Source organism: Lolium rigidum, chromosome 6 (assembly GCF_022539505.1).
Source record: "Lolium rigidum isolate FL_2022 chromosome 6, APGP_CSIRO_Lrig_0.1, whole genome shotgun sequence".
Classification (NCBI taxonomy): domain Eukaryota; kingdom Viridiplantae; phylum Streptophyta; class Magnoliopsida; order Poales; family Poaceae; genus Lolium; species Lolium rigidum.
In genome coordinates this window covers 257,362,670-257,385,370 of record NC_061513.1, presented here as the reverse complement: position 1 = coordinate 257,385,370, position 22,701 = coordinate 257,362,670, and the positions used below count along the sequence as shown (strand labels likewise).

Sequence of the window (22,701 nt, the reverse complement as noted above, 5' to 3'; positions counted from 1 at the left end):
CATCCATAGGAAATCAAAAACCAAAAGACAACTAATAGACAAAATAAAACATACTTTGGAGTTCTGGTACAAGGAACTCCCTGCTATTGGATTCCTTACTAGATAGCCAAGCTTCACAATATCCCAATCTACAAAGACTCCTTCCACATAGCTGACATTTTCACGTACAGAGAGATGGCAGCTGGGAAAAGAAGAACAAAGTTTAAAGGAATAAAGGGGGAAAACACACAAGGAGTACAAATGCAGAAGATGGGACACCACATTTGTTAGAAATCACACTAGTGGATGCCTCGAGGATAAAAAATTATAATGTAGATTACAACAATGCTAGATGCGGAGTCTGGATACTGGATGAAGACTGAATGCCAGATATCGAGAATGTAGAAGAATATAGTGTTTCAAGCCTGGATTTGACTATATATCTCATGTTCAGGCTTCAACTTTCAACTCAGCAACCTGGCCAGATTTTGTTTGTTTGTAATCTTCCTACAGCTCAAAGTTCAAAACCAATGTCTAACATTGCAGGCAGTAAACACTAAAACATTTATGGAAAGCCAAATAACACACTATTTGCGTAAAAGAAGGGGTGGAAAATAACAAATATGGCCTATATAGCCTTGGATATGCCATTTTTCTAATGACCTTAGCAGGATACTTCCAGCATTCATACAAAGCAAAAAACTGAAGCAGAAAAGTTCAGTCAGAATAACATGGCAAGGTCTTACAAAGCATACTTGTGGCTGTTTATTACCAGAAGCTGATTATCAGAGGCCAAAATAGCAAAAAGACAACAAATTTAGACAGGCCAAGAGTGCAGCAAAAGAAAAGTGTCCTCAACTCTCAGCACCTTATATGGAGACATTTTACTCCCTTGAATCAAACTCAGCGGAGCTTCTCCTTCACAGAATACTTCTTGGCAGCGTCCCGCACCTTCTCAATATACCCTTCAATTGGTGGCGTGAGTGTTGCCATGTACCGGTTTGCGGGGAACGGTGTCATGTCAGGAATCAAAGCAGCAGCTTGCAGCTTCTCAGGGAGAGCAGCAATGGCCTCCTTCTTGAGCCTCAAAAGCGTCGATTCTGCAGTTTGACGTGCACGATGTCGACGCATGAGGACACGGCTATATTCTTTGGCAAGACGGCGGCCATCTTCAACTGTCAGCTCATAATCAGGGATGGCCTCCTCATCAACCAAGCCAAGACTGATATAGTCAAGGCCCGGCGGACCCATCAGCACACGGCCATCTTCACCTCCACTGGTACCTTTGGACTTGGCTTTAGCCTTAGCTGCATCAAGCTCACGTTGTCGTTCCTTTGAGATGAGTCCAAGCTCCTCACGTTTGGCCTCACGAAGACGCTCCTTGGGGGACAGGTGCCGTAGAGGAGTAGGGGACTTCAGACAAGACTCTGCAATCTGAGTAATACGCTCAATAGCCTCACGACGACCACGGCCAGAGCCACCGCTCCCAGCTGAAGACGTGCCCCCCTTCTTAGCTATGACATTACGCTTCAAAGGCATGCCGGCTTTGAGCTTAGCCTTGCCTTTGGATGTGCCACTCACATGTGCGCGCTGCTGGAGCTGGTGATGCTGGCTGGTTATACCAGATGCCACTGCTGGGCTTACAGTGAGGGTTTTGAAAAGACGCCGGAACATGATACCAGATGCACCTGAAGCCATTGGACCACCTTGGCTGCAGAAATCAGAAATGCATTACTATCTTGGAAGAAATGGTGCTTTAGCTTCTAAAGTCTGAATTCACATTCTCCAACTATATCTTAGCTTTTTTATTTTGTTTTCCACGAGTAGTTAAGGAATTACATGTGGATTTGATGCCAAAATCCTAAAAACTACATGCTGAACATAAATGGCCGATGATTTTGTTAGCGTGGAATGCTTTTAGACATGATTTTAGAATTAGTTGCCTGTATATGACATCTAAGACTGGTTAGTCCAACTAACACTAACAGATAATAAATCAGGACATCAGGTTACTAACACTAACAGAAATGCATCAGGTATTCAGGTTACTACTTATTGCATCAGGTTACTACTTATTGCATCATACAACAGTAAAGAGTACAAAACCAGTACAAATTACAAAGTTACAGCAGACAATGATACATCATACATGTTACAGAAAATTCGACAGTTGAGACTTGAGAATTGAGATGAACTTACAGGTAAAGCAGCAGCTGTTCTCGATCCTTCAGTTCGAGTGGATGAAGGTGAAGCCGTGGCTGACTAACAGAACAACAGATGCCTGCGTCGCGTCGGGCCGTCGAGCAGGTGAAGACGTGAAGTAGAGGAGACGCCGAGAGCCAGAGACGGCCGTCCTCGCCGTCCTCCGTCGGGGAAGAAGATAGATCACGCCGACCGCCGAGACGGTCGTTCTCGGCACCTGGCGACCTCGGCGGTCGGCAGGTGGGTGGCGGCGACTCGCGCCCGTGGAAGAGAAGAGTGAAGGCGGCTAGGGTTTGCGTCTTTGCCAGGGGAGGAGGGGATTACTTGGGGACTTGGGCTGGGGTTCACTGGGCCTTGTTCACTGGACTGGCGCAGGTGGGCTGGCCGGCTGGGCTAATATTTTGGGCTGCTCGGCCTGAACGGGTCCCCGTGGACGAAACCCGAGTCGCCCGAACTAAATCCGGGTATCTAGAGCTGCCGCCCGATAGAAACCCGATGCTTCTCGGGTCCGGATCAAACGGGTTTGGGTCTCGGGTATCGGGTTTTATGCCCGGCATGAGACGAGTTGATGGTATGCTGATTCGTCGTTAGACAAGCTGATGGTATGCTGCGGGCAGTTTTTTTTTTGACAATCAATACCACATATATTCATAGTAACAAATAGTACATGGTAGAGATACATGAACTGACTCCAACGATTACAAAATAAAGTCTAAAGATAGTAACAAATCTTCGAGGTCTTCAATTTCTTTCTTCTTCCAGAACACAATCTTGTACTCTTGTGAAGACAGCCAAAGATACATAACGAACCATAGACTCGTAGATACCGACGAAAGTTCTCCCATATTTTTTGAGACGCAATGCCAAGACTGCGTGCACGCACGCAACCATTAAAGCAGTCATACAACATCGGCAAGAGTACCAACACCAGTATATCAGGGAATAATAACCAACTAGCTTTGTCGTCGTTGATGGAGAGCCGAGAGTACGAATCACCATTGTCGAGGACGTAGCAGCCGGGACAAAAACTGTGATAGAAAATTGTGATTGTTCAACACCACCATTGACGCCGGGAAGAAGATCTCGTCGCCGAACGAAAGTCCGAAGATCACTTATTGCATACGATGCCATTTCCATTGAGGGGAAACCAACAAGAAGACGGCTACTAAAATCCTAACATAATCTAATGAAAACAATACTTTTATTTAAAACTCCACGCATAGATCGGGTTCCCCACTCCTCCTGACGCCGGCGAAGCCGACCGGAGGAGGGGGAACCAATCTATGGAGGAGGATGAACTGGAGGCGGCTAGGGTTAGGGCGGCGGCTGAGAGGAGAGACCACGGGAGGAAAAGGTATGCTGCGGGCAGTTTATTCATCTTTGGGTGTACAACAAAAGAAATAGTATACAAGAAATATCGGCTGTGTACAAACTTCTCAACGATTGTGATTTAACAGTGTACGATTATACAACAATAGCTCTTTGGAGCTACCAGTTCCGCTGTCGCATAGGTGTTCCCTCTGGTTAAAGGAAAAACCCTGAACCCCACTGGATCTAGGAGGGGCCCAAGTAAAAGCCAAGAAAAGAACCTGAATTACTCATCGGTCGTTGCATGTTATCGTCTTCTCGTGGTTAGCATTCACACTGGAAGTGGAGATGGGGATACATCTATTATCAGGCGCGATCTTTCGAACGTTTATCTCATTGGCTGCCTGGGCTGCTTAGCGGATGCATGTATTCTGTCCATCATATTTACCTTGGGTGCCTCGAGGATCGCCTTTGGTGGTGACAATGCGCACTGCATTGCCCAGATAGCAAGAGGCCGCATGTATATCAGCGACCTGCAATCGTCCATCCTTCTGGTGTTTGGAACCAATACCTGCAGTGCCACATGAAACTCATGTCAACTATAGCAAATAATCTTTGTTCAAGACATCATATGGTTTGATAGGTACAATGATGTTGCAAATTTGCTGGATACATAGGAGTAAGAGCCATTAGCACTACATTAGTTATGGCGGCACAAAGGAAGCAGTCAAGAATCGTTTGGATGGTATAGATCTATATATAGTACCATCCGTACATAAGAGGATGGATTTATCTAAATTTGGATGTATCTCTAACAGTGTCTACATATATTCAAACTTTAAACAAATCTAATACGTCTTTTTATGGACGGATGAAGTACTAAAAATGGCTTTCATAAGCTACATCAAGATGATTGCATCCCCGCAGGATAGATTGCTAAACACTACAGGAATGGGCGCATACGCGGACGGCCAGCTGCCCTCGGCGTAGCCACGCCTGGCCCTTGGTGTAGGCTACGCCGACGGCAGCCCTCGGCGTATGGCGTCAGCGTTTAGGTCCCTCGGCATAGACAATATTGCCGTCGGCGTAGCCTGGCCCTCGGCGTAGCACGCTACGCCGACGGCAAAACCGTCGGCATACAAATTCTAAAAATTTGAATTTTCATTTTTCAAAAAAAATTAAAAAAAAAATCGAAAAAAAATTATGCCGTCGGCATAGAGTTTTAAAATTTTTAAAATTTTAAATTTTTTTACACCATTTTTTTTCTTTTTTATCTTTCACCCATACACTTTTAACTCTAACTCTAAGTACACTTAATCCTAGGTCAAATTACAATCATGGTTAAAGTTCTCAGCCGGTCACCCATCCTCACACTACTCCAACTTTAGCACGCTTAACTTCTTGGTTCCATTCGGATGAGCTTTCCTTAAAAAATTGACACCTTACTGATAATAATAGCATATCAACCCTATTAACCCTTGGATCGTGATGTCACAACTCTTTATTTTTTAATTCCAAAAAATTACTTAAGTAAACAACAATGAATATACAACTAACAATGAATAATAATATTGAATTCAAATAACAATAGAATGATTTTATTTTTTGGTTTTTTTCTATTTAATATCGAATAATTAATATCTTTAAATCGAAAAATCGAAATTCCACAAATAATATGTCTAAATCGATCAGAAAAATGAGAGGAATCTAAATATAACATCCATATCATCATTTGAACCTAAAAATTAGAGTAATCCAAATATGACGTCCAGCTTGCCATCCGGCCAAAACGGCCCCCTCGGGAGATGCGAAATGGCCGTACCAGACGCGCTGGTGCACCGTTCGCCAACATGCTAAAAGGAAAAAAATTAGCACATAAAGTGATGTGTTATAGACCAAAAACATTTTTCGCGGAATTTATTGAGCGACGGAAAGTGCACCCCTAGTTCAAATCCGGTCAGTTTCCAGCGGATTCGGCGGGACACCGCAGGAAGCCGCAGGGACTTCAAGATAGCTAGCACGCACATATGGCATGTGATATGTGGTGCGGAGGCGGTGTCCTACCACTACGCGGAGGTCTCGTGCAATACTAAAATACGCCTCATGTAGCTGCTTCACAAAAAAAACTCGTTTTGGCACCCCGACAATGAAAAAACCATCGCCCATGGGTCGGATTAGAAATCCGCTCCCGGGGACATGCCTTCCTTCCCAGGGACCACGCATGTGCCAAATATGGCCTCGTTCCGACAAACTATGCGGTGTCACAGGCCGTTTCCTACTCATTTGCCCTAAAAGCCATAGAACTCCGGACGTGATAGCTCTGTTTGTGAAGGGTTTTTCAAAATAATTGCCGTATCCTAATTCCAATTTTTGGAGTGGTTACTAGGACACATAAAATGACGCCATGCGTCTCCAAGGGATTTTCTAACTTAGTTTAAATTGCCATCCGGCCAAAATGGGCCCCCACGGAGATGCGGTATGGCCGTACCGGGCGCGCTGGTGCACCCGTACACCATCGCACTAAACGGAAAAAATTTAGCACATAAAGTGATGTGTTGTATACCTAAAAACATTTTTCCCAGAATTTATTGAGCGACAGAAAGTGTACCCCTAGTTCAAATCCGATCACTTTCCAGCGGATTCGGCGGGACACAGCAGGAAGCCGCAGGGATTCCCAGATAGCTAGCACGCACATATGGCATGTGATATGTGGTGCGGAGGTGGTGTCCTACTAGTACGCGGAGGTCTCGTGCAATACAAAAATACGCCTCATGTAGCTGTTTCACAGAAGAAAAAAAACGTTTTGGCACCCCAAAAATGAAAAAACCATCGCCCATGGGTCGGATTGGAAATCCGCTCCCGGGGCTTTGCTTCCCATCCCAGGTACCACACATGTGCCAAATATGGCCTCGGTCCGACAAACTATGCGGTGTCACAGGCCGTTTCCTACTCATTTGCCCAAAAGCCATAGAACTCCGGACGTGATAGCTCTGTTTGTGAACGGTTTTCCAAAATAATTATTGTATCCTAATTACAATTTTTGGAGTGGTTACTAGGACACATAAAATGACGCCATGTGGCTCCAAGGGATTTTCTAAATTAGTTTAAATTGCCATCCGGCCAAAACGGGCCCCACGGAGATGCGGTATGGCCGTACCGGGCGCGCTGGTGCACCATCACGCTAAACGGAAAAAATTTAGCACATAAAGTGATGTGTTGTAGACCTAAAAACATTTTTTCCGGAATTTATTGAGCGACGGAAAGTGTACCCCTAGTTCAATTCCGGTCACTTTCCAACGGATTCAGTGGGACACAGCAGGAAGCTGCAGGGATTCCCAGATAGCTAGCACGCACATATGGCATGTGATATGTGGTGCGGAGGCGGTGTCCTACTACTACGCGGAGGTCTCGCGCAATACAAAAATACGCCACATGTAGCTGCTTCACAAAAAAAACCGTTTTGGCACCCCGAAAATGAAAAAACCATCGGCCATGGGTCGGATTGGAAATCCGCTTCCGGGGCATTGCTTCCCATCCTAGGGACCACGCACGTGCAAAATATGGCCTCGTTCCGACAAACTATGCGGTGTCACGGACCGTTTCCTACTTATTTCCCCTAAAAGTCATAGAACTCCGGACTTGATAGCCCTGTTTGTGAAGGGTGTTCCAAAATAACTGCCGTATCCCAATTCCGTCTTTTGGAGTGGTTACTAGGACACATAAAATGACGCCATGCGGCTCCGCGGGATTTTCCGACTTCGTTTAAATCGCCATCCGGCCAAAACGGGAACCCGATGACATATAAGAAAGTGTTTGAATTGTTACTATATTAACATGATATACATGATTCAAATATGCATGATTTTGACATAAACGGATAGAGGATGTTTTTCTGAACATTTTGATACCTTATACGCATTTTTCTGACATCATATGAATTAGTTATGATTTTACAAAATTAGATAAATTTGACAAATAGTCTACGCCGAGGGTGGCTGTCGGCGTAGCCATGTCTACGCCTAGGGCCAAACATATGCCGAGGGCTGCCCTCGGCGTAGACTTCGCTACGCCGACGGCAACGATACGCCGAGGGTGAAACTCGCTGGCTGGCCGTGCCGGGCCATACGCCGACGGCCCCGCCACGGCCCTCGGCGTACGTCGTCATTCCTGTAGTGAAAGAGTGTGAAAGGCAGAGTTTACCCGTATCCATCTTCACTGGTAGAAAAAAGGCCTTCCGTCCAGCCCCATTAGTCGCGGAAATGCAAAAACCGCGACCAAAGGCGGATTTAGTCGCGGCTCGGTTGCCCAACCGCGACCAAAGGCCTGGGCCCAGCGCGCTCGGTGGCCGGCTGGTGGACGTGAGGGGCTTTAGTCGCGGTTGGCCGGGCCAACCGCGACTAAATGTCCTCGGGCCTGGCCCAAAGGCCTTCGGTCGCGGTTGGCCGGGCCAACCGCGACTAAAGCCCCTCCCCTACATATACCAGCCAGCCCACGACACTTAGCCATTTGGTGCCCACTTCTCTTCACAAACTTCACAAGGGGGTGTAGGTTTGCTTTTGGCTCTTCTTATGCACACAAGGTGTTTGATGAAATGTCCCAAGAGCATGAAACAAACATGATATGAAGTGTCGGAGCCACACTTGATCGAGCTTCCTCATTTATTTTTTCCTCCTCGATCGCGGTTAGCAACAACACACTTGAACCTTTCATATATATGTGTCATTGATAAAATATGCATATGTGTGTAGTTCATTGTTTAATTTCTATTTAATTAGTTTAACAAATGCATGCGATGGTTAATTATATATTTTGTATTATAATAATGCAGATGAATCGGCAATGGATGTACGCTAGCCGACTCTCCGGCGAATTCACTACGGGTTTGCAAGATTTCCTCGTAGTGGCTAATGCGAACAAGCGGGGGGTTTTGTTATCTGTCCATGTGTTAACCGTAAGAATCGGAAGGGTTACTCTTCCTCAAGGGAAGTTCACGTGCACCTGATTCGGCATGGTTTCATGCCAAGCTATAATTGTTGGACCAAGCATGGAGAAAGAGGGGTTATAATGGAAGAAGATGAAGAAGGGGATGACATCGATGAGAGCTATCTTGATCATTTCGGTGATACTTTCATGGATGATGCTGAAGGTGGGGAAGGTGAAGGGGAAGGTGATCAAGAAGAGGCACGTGATGAGCCCGCCGATGATCTTGGTCGGACCATTGCCGATGCACGGAGTCGCTGCGAACCGAAAAGGAGAGGGAGAATTTGGATCGCATGTTAGAGGATCACAAAAAGTCGTTGTACCCAGGATGCGATAATGGTCTGAAAAAGCTGGGCTGCACTACTGGATTTGCTTGAGATGGAAGGCACAGGAAGGTGTAGCCGACTCGGGATTTGAAAACTTGCTGAAAATGTTGAAGAATATGTTTCCAAAGAATAACGAGTTGCCCTCCGATACGTATGAAGCAAAGAAGGTTGTCTCGCCCTCTAGGTTTAGAGGTTACGAAGATACATGCATGCATCAACGACTGCATCCTCTACCGCGGTGAATACGAGAATTTGAATGAATGCCCGGTATGCACCGCATTGCGTTATAAGATCGAGGCGATGACCCCGGTGACGATGTCGAGGGCCGAAACCCGGGAAGAAGGTTCCCGCCAAGGTGATGTGGTATGCTCCTATAATACCACGGTTGAAACGTCTGTTCAGGAATAAAGAGCATGCCAAGTTGTTGAGATGGCACAAAGAGGACCGTAAGTCGGACGGGGAGTTGAGACACCCCGCAGATGGAACGCAATGGAGAAAGATCGACAGAGAGTTTAAAGATTTTGCAGTCGACGCAAGGAACATAAGATTTGGTCTAAGTACGGATGGCATGAATCCTTTCGGCGAGCGAGCTCCAGCCATAGCACCTGGCCCGTGACTCTATGCATCTACAACCTTCCTCCTTGGTTGTGCATGAAGCGGAAGTTCATTATGATGCCGGTGCTCATCCAAGGTCCGAAGCAACCCGGCAACGACATCGATGTGTACCTAAGGCCATTAGTTGATGAACTTTTACGGTTGTGGGGCAGACCCGGTGTCCGTGTGTGGGATGAGCACAAAGAAGAGGAATTTGACCTACGAGCGTTGCTTTTCGTAACCATCAACGATTGGCCTGCTCTTAGTAACCTTTCGGGACGAGTCAAATAAGGGATACAATGCATGCACGCACTGCTTACATGAGACCGAAAGTGTACATTTGCCAAATTGTAAGAAGAACGTGTACATGGGGCATCGTCGATTTCTTCCCAAAAATCATAACGTAAGAAAGCGCGGCAAGCATTACAACGGCAAGGCAGATCACCGGCCGAAGCCTGCGGAACGCACTGGTGCTGAGGTATTTGATATGGTAAAGGATTTGAAAGTCATCTTTGGAAAGGGTCCTGGCGGACAATCAGTTCCGAAGGGAGCTGACGGGCACGTAGCCATGTGGAAGAAGAAATCTATATTCTGGGAGCTAGAATATTGGAAAGTCCTAGAAGTCCGCTCTGCAATCGACGTGATGCACGTTACGAAGAATATTTGCGTGAACCTGCTAAGCTTCTTGGGCGTGTATGGGAAGACAAATGATACAAAGGAAGCACGGCGAGACCGAGCAACGCTTGAAAGACCCCGATGACCAAGCATCCGGAATGGTTTCAAGGTCGTGCCGCCTACGCTCCGACCAAAGAAGAGAAGGTCATCTTTTTTGAATGCCCGAGCAGTATTAAGGTCCCGTCTGGATTCTCGTCCAATATAAAGGGAATAATAAACATGGCGGAGAAAAAGTTCCAAAACCTGAAGTCTCACGACCGCCACGTGATTATGACGCAATTGCTTCCGATTGCTTTGAGGGGCTCCTGCCGGAAAATGTTCGAGTAGCCATTGTGAAGCTATGTGCATTCCTCAATGCAATCTCTCGGAAGGTAATCAATCCGAAGTTCTACCACGGTTACGGAACGATGTGGTCCAATGTCTTGTCGGTTTCGAGTTGGTGTTCCCGCCATCCTTCTTCGATATTATGACGCACCTCCTGGTTCACCTAGTCGAAGAGATTTCCATTCTCGGTCCTGTATTTCTACACAATATGTTCCCCTTCGAGAGGTTCATGGGAGTATTAAAGAAATATGTTCGTAACCGTGCTAGGCCGAAGGAAGCATCGCCAAGGGCTATGGAAATGAGGAGGTAATTGAGTTTTGTGTTGACTTTGTTCCCGACCTTAAGCCGATTGGTCTTCCTCGATCGCGGCACGAGGGGAGACTAAGTGGAAAAGGCACGATCGGAAGGAAATCAACGATATGTATGGACGGCCATTCTCCGATCGAAGCACACCACACGGTTCCGACCAATTCCAGCTTGGTGGCTCCGTACTTTGAGAAACACAAGAATATTTTACGCTCGGACAACCCGGGAAGCCTGAATCCCGGATTAGGAAGGCCCACATGGAGACTTTCGGCAGTTGGTTGAGAAAACATTTAATGAGTGACAATGAGGTTGTAGATCAGTCTGTACATGTTGGCCAAGACACCATCTTCGACTATAACGACTTTCCAAGGGTACGAGATAAATGGGAATACATTTTACACGATCGCCCAAGATAAAAAGAGCACCAACCAAAACGAGTGGTGTCCGCTTTGATGCAGCAACCGAGAATGGGCAAAAGGTCACATATTATGGTTACATAGAGGAGATATGGGAACTTGACTATGGACCCTCCTTCAAGGTCCCTTTGTTCCGGTGCAAATGGTTCAAGCTAACAGGAGGTGGGGTAAAGGTGGACCAGCAATACGGAATGACAATGGTGGATTTCAACAATCTTGGTTACCTTGACGAACCATTCGTCCTAGCGAAAGATGTCGCTCGGGTTTTCTATGTCAAGGACATGAGTAGCAAACCGAGGAAACGGAAAGATAAGAAAACGATCGAGTACATCATGCGATGATCCAAAGCGCCACATTGTTCTTTCGGGGAAAAGAAACATCGTGGGAGTGGAGGACAAGACGGACATGTCGGAAGATTATAATATGTTTGGTGAAATTCCGCCCTTCAAAGTGAACACCGATCCAAGCATTAAGTTAAATGATGAGGATGCTCCATGGATACGGCCCAATCGTAAGCAAGCGGGGACACAAGGGAAGAAATGATGTGTAATAATTTATTGTACCAAACTTTGTTGAATGGATCATGTGAATTATATTGCCCGTGATGTGTTTGGTGTCCATTTTCGAATGATTCGATTGATTCGAGAGATAGCACCGATGATACATGAAATTTGGAGTGATTTAGTCATACTCCTGCCTAGGCGTATAATATGCATACTCGTAGTCTTCATAGTCGCCGCCGTTGTACCGGTAGTCGTCGCCTTCTAAGTTACCGCCGTCGTCGTCGCTGCCGTCGTCGGCCGTCGTCGGGCGGCGCTCGTGGCTCGAACCGAGGGTAGCGCAGGCGGGGGATATCGCCGGCCGTGATGTAGTCCATGACGCTCTGCGAGTCCGGCCGTACCACCATAGCCGACGGCCGGCCTCGTGGAAGTTCCCGGGAGGCGGACCGTCCTCCTCATACCCGGCGAGCGCCCTCTCACGCCGATTGATGAAGAAGGCGTCCCAAGTATGCTGGTTATCGGGATGCCGGCGGGGATTCATCCGCTGCTCCGGCGTGAGGTCGAGGTAGTAGTGGTTCGTGATGGCTGCCCGGCGCGCGGCACTACGAGGGAGGGGAGGGACCGGCACGCCGCCGGCGCTTAGGCTCCGGCCGGCGGGGACGCGGTAGCCCGGTGGGCAAGGGTAGTTCGAGGCGCAAAGCTCCTCCACTCGCTGGTAGGTTAGAGTGGGTGCGGTGGAAGCCATGAGAGAGTGATGAGAGATTGGAGAGATGTGATAATGCCGGCCAAGCCGGGCAACATATATGTAGTGAGAAATGGCGGGAAAAATGGGAGCGGGAAGACGGGAGGCGGGAAGAAAGTGGCGGGAAGAAAGAGGCGGGAAGAAAGAGCCGGCGGGAAGAAATTGGCGGGAAGAAAGAGGCGGGAAAGACGAGAGGGCCGGAAGAGGGGGCCGACGCCGGAAAGACGAGAGGCGGGAAGAGGGGCCGGCGCCGGAAAGACAGAGGCCGGAAGAGGGGGCCGGCGGAAAGACGAGGCGGGAAGAGGGGGCCGGCGCCGAAAGACAGAGGCGGCCGGGAAGAACGGGTGGGAAGATTTTATTTTTCCGAATTTATTGATATATTATTTGTATTTTTAAGATTTTTAAATGAATTAGTTTTATTTTTCTGAATTTTTTGATATATTATTTGTATTTTTAAGATTTTTAAATGAATTAGTTTTATTTTTCTGAATTTATTGATATATTATTTGTATTTTTAAGATTTTTAAATGAATTAGTTTTATTTTTCTGAATTTATTGATATATTATTTGTATTTTTAAGATTTTTAAATGAATTAGTTTTATTTTTCTGAATTTATTGATATATTATATGTATTTCTCAGATTTTAAATGAAAACTAATTTGAAAAATACCTTTGGTCGCGGTTGGGGTCACCAACCGCGACTAAAGGGTATTTTCCGCGGGAAACGAAAAACCCGCCGAAAATACCCTTTGGTCGCGGTTGGGGTCACCAACCGCGACTAAAGGTACCCCTTTAGTCGCGGTTGGGCTCCCCAACCGCGACCAAAGGTGCTTCCCTATATAAGCTCGCGCACGCCGCGAGGCGGTTCACGTCTTCTCGATCTGCGCTTCGTCTTCGTCGACTCTCTGCCGCCTCGCCGTCGTCGCCGTCGCCCTCGTCGCGCCGCCCCTCCTCGCGCCGCCCGTCGTCGCCGCTGCCCACCGACGCCCGTACGTCGTCGCCGCCGCCCCATCTACCGCGCGCTCTTGCGCGCGCGCTCTCCGCACACGCGCCTGCCCGGCCGGCCGCCGCGCGCGCCGGCCACACCGCCGCTGCCGGCTGCGCGCCGGCCCGCACACGCGCCCGCCACACCGCGTCGCCGTCGCCCTCGTGCCGCCGCGCGCCGGCCTGCACCCGCCGCCCACACCGCCCGAGAGAGAGGGCCGGGAGGCGGCCGGCCGCCGCGTGGCCGAGCGCGCGCGCCCGCCCGGCCCCCGGCCGTATTTTTTTTTTCTTGTTAATTTTAATACAACAAATAAAAAAACTATATATACTTAACAAACTTAAAAAAAACTTGATATATACTTAACAATAAAAAAAGAGTTTGTCTAAAAAAAAGAATTAAATTTTGTTTGTTTTTTTTAATTTGAACTATATATACTTAACAAAAAAAACTTAAAAAATAAAACTTGATAATTTTGTTTTGTCCACTTATAATTAATGAATTAATTAGTAACTATATATATGTAGTTAACAAAAAAACATAAAACTTGATAATTTTGACTTAATAAAATTTTAAGTGGACATAAAACTTGATAATTTTAAGTAGCCACCGCCACCGCTATCGACCCCGCGTGTATACGGAGGGGCGGCGAGGCCCTCGCCTCCCCCTCCGTATACGCGCGGGTTTTTTTTCTTTTTTTACGAGAGAGAGGATCGGCACACCGCCACCGCCACCGCCCTTTCGCCCTGCCTCGCCGCCCCCTCCGTATACGGCGAGGGAGGCCTCTATGTGTTGTCCTCGGCACCGCCACCGCCCTTTTGCCACCGCCACCGCCCTCTCTCCTTTTGCCACCGCCCTTTCGACACCGCACTTAAATAATTAGTTTTTACTACATGTTTTCAGGACTGACATATGGCGGACGATAGAGCTGACCCGATTATGGCGAACTATGATCAAGAAATTGAAGAACAGCTATTTGGCATCATAAAAGGCGATATTCCTTATGTGCCGAGCGAACAAGATGAAGAGGATATTTCTTCTTATCTGAATCTTGACGGTCAAGATGAAGGCCGTCAGCAAGATGATGGGGAAGAAACGTCGATCAACGACGATCTTCAATTGCAAGTAGCAACTAGCTCCGGCGCCGAGGTATATATATATACATTTTTCCTCTGGTGATACAAACTTACTGATTTGAATAAATATGTGTGTATACTAACACGCGCGCCTCTCTTTCTTATTTTAGCCCTCGGCCGGATCGTCGAAAAAATCGAGTACGTCGTCGTCAAAGCGTGGCGCAACCAAGACGCTGAAACCAGGAGAAACATATACCATCGAGGTTGTCGACAGTGCAACCGGCAGGCCGCCGGAGCCCCCGAAGTACGCCACCAAGTTTATCAGCCAATGCGGAGCCGTTGTTAGAGACAACATCTCGATCACCCTCCGGGAGTGGAATGAGCCAAAGAAGGCACGTCTTGGTTTCACTTTTGTTGACAAGAGAACTAAAAAGGATTGCTTTCAAAAGCTTATGGAGCATTTCATCCTACCTCCGGAATACCACAAATTCGATGAGGCGGGTAACAAGATTCAGGAAAACAAGGAGAGGAGGAGGCTACTCAAACACTTCGCTCTTGGTAAGATGGCCGATACATTCCGGAAATTCAAGCAGAATCTAGCCCGTGACTATGTCAACCAGAACAAGACTCCGGAATTCAAAGGACGAGTATGAGAGACTTGAACATGATTGGCCAGAATTTGTGAAGCAGAAGAAATCGGAGCATTTCATTGAAATATCGAAAAAAAATAAGGAAAATGCGGCTAAGAAGGAGTACAATCATGTTATGGGGCCAGGAGGGTATCGCTTTTGGGAGCCTAAGTGGGAGAAGATGGAGAACGAGCGGAGGAGGCGAGGAATCCGTCCGGGTACGGAGGGATGGGACCGAAGGGCCAAAAGCTGGTGGTACGGGCATGGGGGAACGCTAGACCCGGAGACGAGGGCGTGTGTTTACGGGAACAAAATGTTTAAACCCACCCAAGCCCTTATTGACGCAATGAGGGATGCTCAAGAGGGGAAGATCAAGTTCAACAGAGAGAACGACGCGCCGACAAGAGCCCTCGGGAATCCCGAACACGGAGGACGTGTACGAGGCATGCCCGGGAACATTACGTGGAAAGAAGGGTTCTCCCGGGACGATGACCCGTACGGTTACGAAGCCGTAAGAGAAAGTCGGATCGGGATGCCGATGTTGTGGCGCGGTTGGCATCGGAAGTCGATGAGATGAAGAAAACCCTGTCTATACTAGTACGGGAGAGATCGGCAGCCGGGACGCATGAAGATCATCCAGCGGATCTCGGAAGCCGGCAGCGGAGAAGCGGCGTGGCTTCCACGGAGGTCCAGCCGGCTACCGATGCACCGGAGATCCAAATTACCGCACCGGAGCCTCCTCGCTACCCCGTGGACGATGTAAAGGAGATGAAAGAATGTCATCTCGCATTATCCTATCGGGAACATGTCCACGAAGGTAGCCATCGGCGGTGCTTTGTCATGTGAGCCCGGAGCACTCCACCACAACAAACCCATTGCAGATGGCTATGCTCGTGTCACGGTGGAGGAAATAGTCCCGGGGTTTGAGGACCCGGAGATTGACATTGCTACACCCGAAGGGGAGACAAGACTTGGAGGTGTCAAGCGCCGGTTTATTCTCTCGGAAAAAGAAGTTTATCAAGTTTCCGGACGAGGCGCCAAGGCGAACAAGTCCACCCCCTCCGGTGGTGGTGGCGGCGGCGGCGGTGGTGGTGGTTCACCTACACCCCCTTCCACGTCAGCCCGACGCCGCCCCCCAATTCACCTCCGGCGGGTAAGCGGACGCCGCCCCCCGATCCACCTCCGGCGAAGAAGCGGTCGCCCCGGCAAAGAAGCGAAGCGGTCCTGGGTTATTAACCCGGATCCTTATGTACCTAGGACCACAAAGATACCGGAGCCATCACTGAAGCCTCTCACCCCGAGACCTTGGGAACTTAGTGTCGAGGAAAATGCAAAGGCCGTGGCTGCTCAGCATGAGAAATGGCAGGCGGACTGCAAGAAGAAAAGAGAGCCCGAGCCCAAGCCAGTATATTCGACAAGCAAAAGAAGTGGGCTAAGTCATTTTTGACCGAACCGTCCCAAGCCGCGAAGAATCCGCTCGACTACTATTCACATGAACTTCGTAGGCAAGCATTCATCTTCAAGGAGAAGCAAGAGTTGGCGGAGAAGCAGGAGAAGAAAGCCTTGGAGGAGGCCGAGAAAAAATTACAAAGTAAAAAAGAGGGGAAACAAGTTGCCCAGCTCGGGGAACAGAGTAAACAATCCATCGCCCCTCTCATAGTGAAAGCCGCCGATCCGGATGACCCCCAAATCATAGCAGCTGCGGCAGCACATGGATTGACTGTAGCGAGTGCCACAGAACAAGCGGCCAACTTAGGTATCACTCTTCGTGCAGTGTTAGGCCTTGATGAGGCGCCAAGAATGAAGGACGTAGTAATTACATATGTGTCGAATGGGCCTCTCGTCGAGCCTGCGCAGGAAAAAGGATCTACCTCCACAAATGACAGGTCTGCTAAATTGGTACAAGGCTTACATAAAATTAAAAAACGCCAAAGACTATATTTATGCGGAAGTTAGAGCTGAGCATCACTTCAAACATTACTATGTACAAATTCATCGGAGTGAATTGTTCCAGCTTTTCAATCTGCGCGAGCTCGACAAATCTATCATCAGTTGCTACGTTCTGTAAGTGATTTATTTCTACCCCATCTCGTTCATTGCCTGCACTATATATATATATATATATTGTCCTAACTATCTTGTTGTGTATGCAGAATGAAGAAGCGGGAATGCATAATAAGGAACATCCATGATGTTGGGTTCATTGACCCACAAATCGTTAATTCATATGTGTTACAACATTTTCCCGCCGACATGGAGGCCGACCTGTGGATGTTTTTTTCAAGGCAGGAACTCAAAAGTGATATTCTATTTCCTTACCATTTTGGGTGAGTGTTTCGTCTTGAGCACATTCTCTTTTGTTTACTCCATGCAAGGTATGTGGCTAATCGATGAGTTAATTATGCATGACTCGTGCATGTATCGTGTCCGCAGGTTCCACCGGATTCCGCTAGTAATTCAATTTCACGACTCCACGGTTCTCATCCACGACTCTCCGAATATGAATGCAAAGCTTTGGGCCGACTTGAGAAAAATGATGCAGAAGTAATTATATATATATTTTCATTCACTTGCGCTCTATATCGATCGGCCTATTTTGTTCATTTCCTAATATCAAGTAACTAATAACTCTCTTGTTCATTTAATTTTCTTTGCCTCGTAGGGTTTGGACACGGTTCGTAAACACAAAGGTCGGTGAATTCAAAAAAGAGCTACAAGTGGAAAAGGGTAGTGTCTGCGACCCAAGATATTCAGCCAAAGGGGACCAATCTATGTGGATACTATGTTTGTGAGATGATCCGGAGATACACCTCTGAGCGGATTTCGTGTCCGAACAACATTAGCAGGAATAACCTTCGGAAGACGCTTAGTCTAGAAGCTCGCTTCCGACCACTTCAAGAGGAACTAGCTGGATGGATCGCGAAGCAAGTCATCGATCCTAGAGGAGAACACTATGTAGAGGACGTAGAACTTCATATGCAGTAAATCATATGTATGAAAACTAGTTCAAAATTGTATATGGTGGTCATCGATATTGAATATATATTGTCAATTCCTCTTGAATTCTTTTTGGTTCTAATTTCAAATTTGTTTGAAATTGTACGTTCATATGCATGTATATGTAGTATATAGTAGAATATGTGAAACTCCTTCAAAATTAAAATAAAACAGAAAAGAAAATAAAACAATACAAACTAAAAAGAAACCAGGTTTAGGGGGGGCTAAAACCCTAAACCTGCGGCGGTCTTTAGTCGCGGTTGGCGAGGAGAACCGCGACTAAAGGTCCTCCGCCCCGAAGGACTGCTGGCGGCCACGTGGAGGCGCCTTTAGTCGCGGTTCGTAAAGAACCGCGACCAAAGGGGGGTGGGCTTTAGTCGCGCTTGCTTGGTCGCGGTTGCGCAACCGCGACCAATGGCAGTTACGAACCGCGACCGAAGCCCTTTTTTCCACCGGTGCTTCTGTCCACCCGGCTAGAAATATTCCTTCCTTAGTGATAAAACCTTGATGCTCCATTCCATGGAGCAACGTGTTTGCTGCAACACCGTATGTAACACCCGTCCAGATTTTCCGAGACTGCATGCATGTCTCATCCACCTTTCCCTTGGGAGTCATACCATTTACGGCTCCCATCCGTCCTCCTTTTACCTTCATAACATTGAACTCAAATATTTTCCGGAGAGCACTTCTCTTCAAAATAGGCTTTCGCCCCGCTTTATAAATAAAGCCGCAACGGCCGAATCGATACAAGGTGGTGAGGAGAACCTCTTACAAAGCAGATCAAGAATAAACAAAAAAGAACACGAAAACCAAAACTTGCGGCGACATTGAGACCGGCCCGAGTTGCAACGGAGCTCCACAACAACGCCCCAAAGAGGGTAACGACGCATTACGCCGCCGCCGTCGAGACCGCAAGGTCTAGGTTTTCACCCGGAGCCGTCCCGCAGGGAGGATGCCCACAACGACGCCCCCAAGAGGGTTGCGACACCCGCAGGCATCGCCATCGCTGGCGCCGAGGCGCTGAGCTTTCGCCCGGAAGCATCCTCACACCACGCCCGGAGAACTTAGCCTCCCGTAGCCACCGAGGTAGGTTTCCGAAACAAGATCTGGGAGCTGCCAAAGCCGAAGCGCCGTCAACACCAGGAACACCCATCGTCCGCTCCACGCCATCCGCATGACCGAAGAGTGGGACCACCACCACCGCAACGTTGCCCGCCGTAGAGCCAACCGTGCAGTCCGCCTTCCGGGGCCGCCGCCCCGGCATCCCACGAGCTCGAGCCCATGACCTAGCCACCACGCGGCAACGCCGACGGATGGACAGGGTAGGCCATCACCATAGCTAACAGTCATCAGGGCCAGCGCTAGTTAGGGGAGGGGATCCGCCCTCCGGCACACAAGGTGCCCACCGTCCGGACGTGGTAGCACTACCAATTAGGCCTAGATCAGGCCCGACCGCCTGCCAGGCCCGGAACAGGCCCCATTAGACGTGCTACCGCTTCTATGCCCACGTCGCCGATGCCATCCAACTGCAGCTCTGTGCCAAGCCTACCCATGCCGCCACCGGCAGACCACCATGTGTTAGGCAGATGCCAAGAGCGGCGTCACCGCGACCTCACTCCTCGCACGACGGCCCCGACCGAGGCCGCACACCGCTGCAAAGGAGCACCCCCGCCACAACGCCCGGGGACATAGTTGCACCGTAACCGACGCCACCACGCCGCCGATCAAGCCCGTCACTTTGTCGGCATCCAAGAACTCGCCTTTGAACGCCGGCAAGAACATGCGACGACTCGCCCGAGCAAGATCGGGGACGAACGCAGAGCTGCCCGGGCCGCCAGATCTGGACCCGCCTGGCCCAGACCTAGATCCGGCCGCAGTGCAGCCCGGAGGGTGCCCCGCCGGCGGTGGCCCTGCCCAGGCCCGCCTGGCCATGGTCAGTGACCACCAGGCCTAGATCGGGGCCCAGCTACCCCGTCCTGCGCCGCGTCGCCAGGCTGCCCCCTCCGTCGCCGCGCTGCGCCGCCTGCCGTAGTTCGCGCTGCGCCGCCACCTCCTTCGCCATGAGCCGCCGCCGCCATGCCTTGCCGTCGTCGCCGGACCGAATCCCGGATGCCCCGAAGCGCACCGCCGCCAGCTGCATCTGCCCCGCGCAGAGCCCCGCGCGCGCGGGTGAGGAAGATCCCGCCGCCGCCGGCACCACGCGGGCTTTGCCCGGCGGCGCTCGCCTGCGGCGGCGGGGAGGAGAGGAGGAGGGAGGGCGAGGCGCGAGGTGAGGCTAGGGTTCGCCCCGGTCGCCCGCGGGGAGCGACGCGGAGCAAAACGTTGGTTCTCTCACCTGCCTATGGAGAGCACTTCTTATCTTGTACTCATCGAAAATTGGAGGCAAACCTGACGATGCGGCGTACCACTGTCCTGCAAGCTGATCAGCCTGAATGGAACGGCTGTTGCTGCTTGTACCACTGTCATAGTTGAAATAAGACCCATTCCATAACTTTGCCGCATAGACTGCTTTAGCTTTCATGAACTTCAGCTTGTACTCTTCAGCGTATGGGCGAAAGGCGATGAGCCATTGTAGCTGCAGCTTGAAGTGCAGCAAGCCAGAGGCAACCACAGTAAGCACTAATTCCGTGAACAGTCCAAGCATCATAGGTTTGATCAGGAAATCCATCATTATCAATCATACCATCACCATCTCGATCGAACTGATCCATGTAGTCCATCGCTGCACAGACTGCAGGCCAGACATCTCTACCAAATGCCATATCACCTATGGCAGCAAAGTCTCTGTATACCTGGAGTACAAACTTGGGATTTAGATCTTTCCATTTGCTTGTATCATGTATGTTGTAGGCATTCATTTCATGCCATGGATCGTGTGTTCCTAGGTCATGAGGAACAACGCCTTTGACTTTCCGGATTCTTGAGGTACCATCAACCAAAAATTTGACTCTCTGCCGATCTTCATACAAAACAGCATCAGCGAAATCACATTGAATGCTCAGCTCTATTTTGAGGAACAAATCAAGGAGAGCAAAAGAAGCATAAAAATGCACATCATATGTATTCCACATGATGTACTCCACTCCCTCCAGGTTCAAAAAAATTCCAACATTTTCAGGGCCATCCTTGAAAATTAGGTAAGGAATTGGTTTTTGCAGCCCAATTGGTTTCTTCAGGCATCTGTGATCCATGAACCGCAGCATACATTGACACACCACGCTCTTCACCATTAGGCAGGTCATCTCCATTAGAGACTTGCTCTGCGTCTGGCTTGACATGGTTATCTTTAACGGATTCCAATTTAGCACCTTTTTTTGAATGTTTCTGTTGGTTACAAGCAGGGCTTGATTTTCTCTCGATCGCTGGAGGTTGACCATCTACATGATTAAAGGAAAAAAACACACATATAAGGATGGATAACACAAAGAAGGACCAGAGTGGATGCTAAACTGGAACTGAGCCAATTGGAACATAACTTTGAGAATAAAAGGACTACAACTGGAAAGTAAGATGAAATCATCCCTGAAAATTTGAATCGAACTCCGGCGGCCAAGCCGTGTCGTCCAGCGGCCGGTGCTAACCGGGGAAAAGGAGGCCTACGCTCGGTGCCATCTCTGGGGGAGGGGATGTGCCGTGGGCGATTCTAGGCGCTGGTCTCCGACGAGGAAGGCGGCGGCTTGTGAGGCGATTCGGAAGAAGAAGGGGATTGCATCGGGGGAAGCTCGGCTTCGGAGAGTGATAGCGGCCGACCGATGGGAGAACTCCGTGCCGAGGGAAGGTGCGTCAGTGCCCTCGATTCCACCGGTGCCCGGGGAGGAGACGACTTGGGAGGTCTATGCTCCACGGTCTGCGCCGCCGGCCAACCAGACACAGGAGGATAGGGTTTCGAGCGGGTGGAGGGAGCGAGCCACTCGCTCGTGCTCGCCAAAGCGGAGCGGGCCGCTTGAGCTAGATGGGTTGGATGGGCCATTGGTTTGCTCCTTCTCAACGGGCCTGGAAGGGGACAAGCATCCCAACAGGAGGACCCCCTCGACGCAGCAAGGGTCTATGGGCTCGAGCCCAACTGCAGATGGGCCCAGTGGCCTGGTGGAACGGACCAGATCACGTTTTAGGTGGCTTTGGATGCCAGTGGGTTGCACCCGACTAAGGATGGCAATGGGCAGGGTATGGGCAGGGTAGAGTAATACCATACTCATACCCATATAGTTAATGGGTACAAACTTCTACCCATACCCGTACCCATGGGTACAAAACTTTACCATACCCATACCCGGCGGGTACCCGTACCCATTGGGTACCCGGTGGGTAGGTTAAATTGTACAGAAGTCAATCACAATTTTACATTTACGATAACAATTTCGATTAAAATAATTAATCATCTCAACTCAATTATAGGTAGTTGAGTACATAACAATTAACATAATATAAAAATCACATTCTCATATTCTAACTCATAAGTCAACAGAAATAGACGTGTCACGTAACAATTTAACAATAAACGGGCAGGGTATGGGTACACCCGCGGGTATGAGGCTACGCCCGTGCCCTGCCCATGACTTAACGGGCAGGGTATGGGTACTACCAATGGGCATAAAAGTGTACCCATACCCTGCCCATGCGGGTACGGTACCCGCGGGTACCCGTACCCATGGGTAAAATTGCCA

At 49.0% G+C, this 22,701-nt stretch overlaps 1 protein-coding gene and 1 pseudogene across 2 annotated transcripts; both read right to left on the bottom strand.

The window, feature by feature from the left end:
• Nucleotides 1-682: 682 nt before the first annotated feature.
• Nucleotides 683-2,368, bottom strand: LOC124665583. 2 transcript variants are annotated; one of them, XR_006990617.1, is made up of 3 exons: nucleotides 2,179-2,368; nucleotides 832-1,690; nucleotides 683-782 (listed from the first exon to the last, which is right to left on the bottom strand). XR_006990617.1 is itself a non-coding variant. In XM_047202980.1 (2 exons), exon 2 carries the CDS (start codon nucleotides 1,675-1,677, stop codon nucleotides 883-885), a length of 795 nt encoding a protein of 264 aa, XP_047058936.1. In that variant the 5' UTR covers nucleotides 1,678-1,690; nucleotides 2,179-2,366; the 3' UTR covers nucleotides 683-882. The 2 variants fall into 2 exon arrangements, 1 of the variants encoding a protein (XP_047058936.1); XM_047202980.1 differs by having other exon boundaries at nucleotides 683-1,690; nucleotides 2,179-2,366.
• A 1,445-nt stretch (nucleotides 2,369-3,813) lies between these two features.
• On the bottom strand, nucleotides 3,814-21,649 carry LOC124664004 (annotated as a pseudogene).
• Nucleotides 21,650-22,701: the final 1,052 nt, after the last annotated feature.